General features: G+C 29.9%; 1 protein-coding gene across 1 annotated transcript in view; it reads right to left on the bottom strand.

The window, feature by feature from the left end:
- LOC143229504 (uncharacterized) overlaps window positions 1-10125 on the bottom strand; it is a 160257-nt gene that overhangs the window by 57279 nt on the left and 92853 nt on the right. The window contains 1 exon segment of the mRNA XM_076461933.1: window positions 2748-2948. Coding sequence (XP_076318048.1) covers window positions 2748-2948 — 201 coding nt within the window.

The raw sequence follows: 10125 nt of genomic DNA, 5'->3' as shown, positions 1-10125 counted from the left end.
TGATAAAGTAAATTCACAACCTTTAATGAGATCTTACACAAAGTTTTAGTTTCACAGGTCTTATTCTGTTTTTTGGTTTTTTTTTCAAATTATTTTCAATATCATAATATCAAGAATTTTAATAAATTTCAAACTAAAAAAGTTAGTCTCATGTCATGGATAATGCTAAAAATAATACTTGTTACATGTTTTATTACTTGACCGGTCTTTTATATATTGAATGATTTTGATTTCCTCCTTCAGGAAAACCTCTGAAGGGCACAGATTAATAAAGAAAAATGTTATTTTTTGTAACATATACATAAAGTCAATTAAACTGAGTATGCTTGTGGACAGTGATAATGTAAAAATGGTGTATATAAAGTTTCTGAATGTATGTGTGCATCATTAAAAGCAAAGCAAAACAAAAACAAATTTCAGTACATCAAATTAAATAGTGCAAATCAATAACCAAGTCAACAAAAATAAAATGCACAAGACTTACCTTGAGCTTGAAACAACACAAATTCTACAAATAAAACTGCATGTACAGACATGATCAAAATAATACTGACTAGAACTTATTTACCCACATTCACTCACACTCAACATACACATCCACTGGTGGCAAACTAAACACTACAGAAACACATTAGCAAGAAATGTGAGTTAGAAATCATGTTCAGCCCAGTACTCTCTACATCCTTCAATAATGGAGAAATTTATGTTTAAAAACTATGTAAAACAACAATAGAATATCTACAACATCAAGCTTCCTAGAAAGGTGAAGTACAATCTGTACAGGCTAGTCTGTAAAACAAACAAAAAACTCAACATACATGAAATTAATCAAAAATTATTATAAAACTCTTTTCTCATAAAATCTGATTCTGTCTCATGTTTACTGTATCATATATTGATATTTGACTTTTGGATTTTGCTTCCTCTTCCATTAATTGTTTTATTCATAATTTATTATAATAAAAATATACAAAATAAGATACACATACAGGGTGGTGCAAAAGTTTGCACTCCACATGGATTTGCAAATTACAATAAAACAAAACTGTTTAATTTAATACACAAAAAATAATTAACTTTATTTTGTTATTTGAAACCCCTATTGGGCATGTCTTTTGCATCACTCTGTGCATCAAAAATACCATTCAATAGATAAAAATATACTGGACACTTTTTTTTTTTTTACATTTATGACTATTTTTAAATTTTATTTTCTTAAAGAGAATGGTGTTGTACAACAATTTATGGGAGTGCATTCTGTAATGTGGCTGAAACTTAAATGAAGCACAAACACATATACATCATTCATTAAATTTCTTACAAGATGTGATCTCACGCAAAAATTTGCAAAACTTATAAAACATCTTTTGTTGAACTAATTTTCTTTAAAAAACAAAAAAGGCTAAATGTGATCAGAGCTTTATTTACACAAAAGAAACTTTTTCTTTAAAATTTAAGTACATATTCAGTATAGACATATGTCTCATAAATATATTATCATTATTAGTATTATTAAACACAATTATATACCAATAAAGGAGAGTGAGCAGTAAGAATTATCACAGTATCAATAACTAGTAAAATAGAGAATAATTACATATATGAAATATTGATAAAAAATACATCAGCAAAAGTTAACTGAGCTGAACACGTTTCACATGAAAAAAAAGGTTAGTGCACCTTTAAGAGAAATGTGCATATAGTAAGAAGAAAAACAACACAAAAGCAATAGTGTCTCACACACTAGTCTTAAAGTTTAACGATCAACTCACTCAGAATTATTAATAAACTGTCATTTGGTTGAACTGTTATGTAACACTTACTTTCATTATTATTATAGTTTTTGAAGAATACTTCTCTCAAGTTCTATAACACAGTAGTACTTTAATATCCACTGTATAATTAACATTGATAAACAAATTATGCGATACACATATCTTGTTTAAACAATAAACTTCATTAAACTACATATGGTACTCACATACAGTGCTATGTGATGGTCTTACATTATGTGGTAATCTCCTGTAAATCAAGCAATGCCCACTAGGTACTAACTGTCCTCAATACAGTATTGTGTGACTATCTTAATATAGTGTTGTATATTCATACTAAGATATACTCTATGTTAACCAGTATTAATTTAATAGTATTTGTAGCAATACCTTTCTGTGTTGTTTAGAGCTAATGCTATTAATCTTAAACTATGTGGTACTAGTGTTTCAATTAAATGGTGTTAACTTAGCACTACTTGTACTAATACTTCCATGTCTTGAACCTTAATTTCAAGATTCCATAACAATTAGGACATTTTAAAAGCTTTTCAATTTCTAATTTTTTTTATTGTTATTCTTTAGTGAAGTTTCTCCAACTGAAAAAGGTTTTGACTAAGGAGTCATGAAATGTACAGTAGCATTAATGTTCAATTATGGTATAAATTATCAATTTTCTTGCTGTTTTTAATTACCTGGTTTGGTTTGTTTTAAATTTCGTGCAAAGCTACTCACTACCAACTCTTGGGCTACTTTTTTACCAATGAATAGTGGGATTGACCATCACATTATAAAGCCCTCATGACCAAAAGAGCGAGCATGTTTTGTGTGACAAGGATTTGAACTTGCAGCCCTCAAATTACTAGTCAAGTGCCTTAACCACCTGGCCATGCTGGGCCTTTTAATTACCTGAAATTGATAAAACTTTTGCAGATTTGCAGTTAAAGAGATTAGATTTTTATTTGTCTTGTTACCTACCTTTTACAATGTGTTTCTCAACAGGATATGTTTTAGATGTACCAATACTGGAAATTGTGGTAACAACTGGCTGTGCTTCTCCATCTTCTTTAATTGTGGTAACTGTCACTTGTCGTCCATCTTTATCTCCCAAATGTCTTTCTTCTGCCTCAGCAAGTTCTGCAACTCTTTTGCACAATTCTTCTGGTAACTCACTTAAATCTAGGAGATCCATAGAAAGGTTAACATTGAGTTTTCAGTGCTTCTATTGGCAAATTTAAGAAGACAAATTCTGACATAACATATATTTAGTATTTAACCATTACATGTAGTGTTATACAAGCATAACAATTATAATCTGAAAAATACAAGATGGTTAAAACTATCCTAAAGAAGAATTAAATGGATGACATTTTTCTCAAATGACCTTTAGCAAGGCATTTTATAATTTTATCATGCTAAGTGTATTTGTTTGTTTACAAACAATGCATTACCAGCTTTTCAAATGGTACATTCAATGTAGACATAGTTAATGATATTATGGAAAAATAATACATAATGCCTAGGTTTCTGTTTTTTACTTTAATTTTGCCCTATTACATGATAAAATTCCACTTTAATATCATAACTGTACATATAAACATTGTAAGAATAAATGAGTACTAGATGAATTTATGAATTATTTTTGAACAGAAACAAGTGAAACAATGAACATAAATTGAAACAGGTTAATTACAAAAGTCAGTTCAATGTAATTTACTGGCAGTATTAGATACCAAGAAGTATAGTATAAAGTGGGTCTAAGATAATTACTTAGATTTAGTCAAAAAAGACTTTTTGCTAGATGTGATTGAGGTGGTTCATAATGTAAACTAGTAAAGAGATATGATGTACAACAAACAAACAGAGCTGATCACAGAAATAAAGTACAAAATATTTATATTGTCACAAGATTGATAATTTTCAGCAGGTATCCCTTCTCAGGTAACAGAAAGACCATTTATACCATATTACCTCTCTGGAGAATGTTTCAAGAAATTTATCAAATATTATATTTCTATTTCACTATGTGTATCAGTACCATTTGTTATTTTAATTAAATTATTAGTAAGGAAAGTTTGCCCATAATGGTGTTTTTAGCCACAATCTTAATCACATTAATAAATAACTATTCACATCACAAGAAAAAAGTACAAGTCATTTGGGAACAGGCAGAAATGACATAGTTTAGAAATAGTAATTATGTGATATTCAGCCACATTGATGTATGAAAAGCACATATCAAGATTCATAATAAAAAGAAGATTCAGGAAATGTTTTGTATAAAATAAATTAAACACGGGCACCAAAAGAAAAGAACAGCAACAACTTTTATTAATACATTGAAAACAATTTGCCAAGGCATTTATGTTACTTGTAAGCTTTGTAGGTTATTTGTACCATTTGGATGAAGCAGAGAGAGAAAAACATGTCTTCACTGAGGGTTGTGTGTTCGTACCATACAGATAAGTCACATTAAAGTCCTTGTACAGTACCCTACAATCCTATATTAACTTTTTAAATGAAAAATTAATTTCTATCCCATACTAATTTGTACAAACTTCTCTACCACCCTTTTACTTAAGTATAATCCACATCCAAGGCAGAATGGTAACAAAGAAGCACAGGCAAGCAAGTATAAACTCTATGAAATGGTTAGTGTGATATGTAACCCTAGCACAAGTATGGATTGATGCAAATTTACAAATCATATACTGTATCTAAAGAGGTCAGTTAAAGAGGCAGCACAACAATGAAAATATGAAAATTTTACTCAAATATACTTGAATTGTGAAAGAGTAAAATATATTAGTTTTTCAATTAATACATTTAAATGAAACTGTGAAAGGCAAATAAGGAAAAAAGTTTTCAACTATCCCTAATTAAATTCAATGTCAGCTTTAGCAAAATGAAAAAAAAAAATCAACTCCTTCAAACCTTTACACTCTCAATGTGTTGAACAGCACTTTATAAATGTTGATGTTTAATATTTAAGCTTGATTAAGTTAATAAAAGGGCTTATTGGCAGATGTACTATATAATGTGATTATAAACAATAAGAACTTGTTACAGAATTATAAGAAAGGCCTTTTCTGTTTATATAAGGTGACCACATCCTGTGAACCTAAAGTCAGGGCAGTTTTATAAGACTTTGAATCTGTACTAACCATAATAACAGGAAGTACTAGAAAAGCTTGCTATGTCAGTAACAGTTGTATCTGTTTCAGAACATTTTTCTCCTGAGGACAACATTCCTCATCCTAGGGCTCTTCTCAGAAATTAGGGATGTCAGGTCACCCTATGTTATTGGTCAGGCACAATGATGTAATTGTAACAGACTCGTTGTCACATAGATTTTACTCAAAGAAACATACAAATATAATACAAAAAATGTTCTCCTTTAATTGGAAAATCACATTCACTTTGGTAAGATGATGTTATAGGATAAAAAATTCTGCCTCAGGTGGTAGAGCCAATGTAGTCTTTAAAACACATAGAACAGACATTTTTATCAACATGTAGTGATATCAATAGTTCAGGAAACTCTTTGTGAGGGAAAAATAACATGGTGAAGTGTGACTTAACTTGTAAGCATAGATCCAAAAGTAGCACATGGAAATTGCTAAGAACAATAAGAACTTGTTACAGAATTATAAGAAAGGCCTTTTCTGTTTATATAAGGTGACCACATCCTGTGAACCTAAAGTCAGGGCAGTTTTATAAGACTTTGAATCTGTACTAACCATAATAACAGGAAGTACTAGAACTGTTTTTAACTGGTAAGAATACTTAGAGAATCTTATTTTTTAAAATCTTCTAAGTATCCTTTGAATATTATTGTTTATAGAGAGTAGAAACTGGTAATTTTTGTGTCTGATACCAGAAAGCTTTTGTTGAAAAAGAAAAGAAAGATGAATTACTGACACAGAGAAAAATTCTATAAATTAACATCTCAATTAAATTATACTTGAATAATTAAGGAACACTATCTCCAAAATTATAATAGAATCCAATATAGTTCTGATAACCTTGGACATGTGTGCTTAGGCAGACAATTAGTTAATTACTATTTACCAAGGAAGCAAAAGTACAAATTTGCCTCACTAGGAACCACACCAGACCCACAGCAATGCCATTAATGGCTATTTATATAATTTATTAATAAAGATAAAAACTATGTTCTTTTTGGACACATTAATGCAATGTTAACAGACTGCTGTGTGTTTACAAACCGTTATCTATACTGGATTATGCATTAAATATGGTTCTTTTTGTTTTGTTTTTACAGTATTTGCTTAAAAGTACTTTTTGTAATGCTTCTGACAGTATTATGATAAACCATATTAGTGGTTAGGTGGATATTTTCAGTTAAAGAAATGCAACAAAACTGACTACAAAAACTAGTTTAAGAAAACAGAAAATGTAAAGCTATTACTAACAGTGAGATCAAAAGAAAGTTTTTAAAAAAAGGTATTCAGAAATACACTGAAATTGTAATTGAATGTTTTTAGGTTAGAAATAGTAGATTATTAAAGGTATTTTCTTTTTTTCATAATGATGAGAAAACCCACTAGCAGAGAAAATTATATATTTAAAAACAGCTGGTATGGGTAGAGAAAGCACTAGTAGAGGAGTGAAGAAGGTCAAAACATTGTTCACTCTTCTACGAGTACTTTCTCTACCCATACCAGCCATTTTTAAATATATAATAGTATTGTCTTTTTGTTTTGGGTATTATGTTATGTGATATATCAGGAATAGAACCAATGAGTTTAATGTTAATGTATGTTATGTCATAGATAATATTTTCCTTAAAAGAAGAATTTTTTAAAATTTTAGCTTTGTAGTATATGCTAGATTTTGTGTGAATTTTGTAAATTTGATGTGCTCATTAAGAATGTAATGACATTTAAGAAAATAGTCATTTTTGTTGAAAAAAATACTTTCAATTAATTTATCACATTTGGTGCTATAATATTATTATATTGTAACTTTTCAGTCAGGCCTAACTAGCTAAAGAGAGAGTAACAGGTCTCCTACCATGATTTGTACTGTGAAGAGATCCAAAAGCAAATTTAGCGACGTGCATCCCATCAAGTTTCCCTAACAGCTTGCTTTTAAAGTTATTGAAGAAGTGGCTCAAAAAGTGTAAAAACTAACTAAATGGACTTTCATTGAAAGACAGTAAATGATAGATCTTTAACTGAAACTTTTTTGTTATCTAATTTTTAATTGGATAAGTTTGTTACAATACTGTCAGGAGTGGTAGAAAGTTACATTATCAGACTTGCCTAACTGGTGTAAGTTATCAAGCTGTTTGACGTTGTTAGTTGTTAACACTACCAATTTATGGTTCAAATGTATTTTTAATGAGTACAACACCAAACTAGTAAAACAACTGTTTAAATTCATTACACTGATACAGTAAGCTATTATTAAAAACATTTTCTTAATTCTAAACTTGTTCATTACTTCAGTGTAAAGCAAAATTACTGAAATGCTCAAAATGCCTTTGTTCGCATAAAACGTAAAAACAATGAAAAAAGTATGTGCATTTTTCTTAGTATAAAATAAAAATATTATGCACAGGGGCATGACAGGGGATCACAGGGATAGTATTTGAGAGACAACTGCCAATGAAGCCCAAAAGCCTATTATACAAAACCCTGGTCAGGCAGACCAGGTCAGGATAGTAAGGGAGTGTCACCTGAAAATGTTGGAAGTAATAGAAATGAGATGGTTGAGATTCATTAAGTGTGACTTTGAGAGATCACAAGCTAAGCAAAAAACTAGACAGAAGGTGACAGTTCATAATATGAGAGAGAAGGAGCAGGAATTAAGATTGAGGTGATATGAGTATTTTCACAAAAAGGGTGAAGAAATTTTGGTGAATGAGCAACAGAAGAAAATGGAAGGCAAGCAGTACAGAGGCTTGTATTAAATAAGACAGTAATCAAATAGACCACAGTATGGTGAATGATACATTTAACTAGTATCATTACATAGTAATCAAATAGACCACAGTATGGTGAACGATACATTTAACTGGAGAATTATCATATATGAAGGGATTACACTGAGAGGAAGATGTAAATGCTAAGAAACACATTTGTGTATTTTGCATTAGATATAAAGACTGAAGTTTAAATTGCATTTAATAAGTCTTTTCAAATTTTATGGTCATACAGGGTGTTCGGAAAGTCACTGTGCACTTACATATTTATTAACAGACATGTTTCAATATAGAACACAGGAGGTAAATATGAATAACAATGATAAACAATGTTGAAAGTGACCCCCGTTGGCATCAATACAGACTTGGATCCTTCTAAACACCGCTAACAGTTGCTGGCTTGAAATAGCCTGAATAGACATATGATTACAAAACTGCACAGTGACTTTCTGAACACCTTGTAGTATTTCTAAATCAAATAAAATTGGAATATTCTTAGAAAACTTTAGTTAAGAAACCAAACAATAAAACAAAGTACAAGTCAGATTATAAAGTCTTAAAAAACATTTATTTAAGACATAAACATGCATAGCAGCACAAAAATGTGTAAAGTTACAAACAAACAACTGTTAACGCATTTACTGTAGATAAAATTAAATAAATGGAAAGCAAGTGCTAGAAAAAATATATATATTTACTTTGTTTTGAAAAAACGAACAGTTTGGTTAGATATATTATGGTTACTTTGTTTTACAACAAAGTTTGCATAAGTGCACAGAGGAAAGAACAGGTTAACCAGTTTTTTAGAATAAAGTTATCTATACAATTAAAACTACAAACAATAAAACAAGTAATAATTATGATGTTATACTCAGATATTCATAGGAAGAAATCTTCCTTTAATACTCTACTGATATTAACAGTTGTTATGCATAAAGTAGGTTGGTTTCTTGTTAGGTCTCTATCCTTACAACATGCATTATGTTACTGTATTGAATTTAAACACACATCTTTAGAAGATTTTATGGATGTTTACTGGTTTCAAAGAATGCAAAGTTAACATTTTCTTTATCTGAAAATGTATCTTAGTTTGATACTCACCTCTCTGTACAACAAAGTAATACTTTGTACTATTGCTGAAAAGAATTTTTTTGTGTATATACCAAGCTGTTATAAAAAATTTCAACTCCTACACTTGATAGGATTTACTGTTCTGATATATGATGCAATCAGTTTTAGACTGTAGCTCTCCACCAATGGGAAGGCAATACATCCATGTATAGTACTGCCCTTTAACACATTGTTTATACCAAAAGCTCATTTCTGAAGGAACAAAGCACTCAGTAGGGAAGCAGGGTGGGTAGTTTTGTAGAAAGATGAATAACTATCTGAAACAAAATTTCAAGAAAAATGTTAAATTCAGAAATACTACTCACCTTTCCACAGAAAAGATAATAATAATCCCACACTGAAAATAAAGAAATTAAAAAATGAGCTCCTCTCTGAGCATAAGACGATAGAAAAAGAAAATTCATGTAGTGTGTTGTATTGCCCACTAGCAGGGAAGGCAGTGAAAGCATTGCTCAGTAGGAGACTACATCCATCCATTTAAGTCTGGTACATTTTGTTATGAACTGTTTGTGACATGAACTCTGTGTTAAGTTAAACATTTTCTTACAGCATCCAAGTTACAGGTCACATCATTAGAAAAGGTTTTGTTACAAGTTTTTTTCTCATTGGTGAATTGTTACTAGATTCACTACTTTTATACATTCATTAAGTTTGGAAATGTTCAAGTTTTTAAAGATGTCTTGAATTCACATCCAAGTACACTAAAGTACACTCATTTTCACTCTATTTTATGTAACACTGTTCATGACATGCTCTACCCTCTGTAGCATATTGTAACATAGGCTCAGACACCATCTCATCCGTAGCATTATGTCATTTTTCAATGGCACCCAAATGATTATTCACATTTAAATAACATGGATATGGGAGAACAGATTCAATATGCTCCATGATATTAAATTAATGGAAATTATTATTATGAATTTTGCATTGTTTTTTTCAATCAAAGAACTGGTATGTCTACAGTATTTATGGTTTGGTCATTTTGTTATTGGTGAAATTGAGATTAATTATTAGCTTCAGAATCTGATTAGTGGTTTGTTTAGCAATGATAGAGAATATTCAAATAAAAAAAGTAACACAAACTTCAGTACAAGTTTTCAAAATCATGTACATGATTAAGAAAAATCATGAAATATAAAAGATACATATATCAAAACCTCCAACTGACATTAAATAAACAATCTGCATCTATCTCTCTCGAAACTGTGAAAGTAAAGATAAGAGAGATGATGCTTCAAATGTTAAATTAAAAGCTGAAAATGATAAGTGCAA

This window comes from Tachypleus tridentatus, chromosome 10, assembly GCF_004210375.1.
Source record: "Tachypleus tridentatus isolate NWPU-2018 chromosome 10, ASM421037v1, whole genome shotgun sequence".
Classification (NCBI taxonomy): Eukaryota; Metazoa; Arthropoda; class Merostomata; order Xiphosura; family Limulidae; genus Tachypleus; species Tachypleus tridentatus.
Note: the sequence above shows the minus strand (reverse complement) of the source record. Positions and strands in the feature narration are given on the sequence as shown.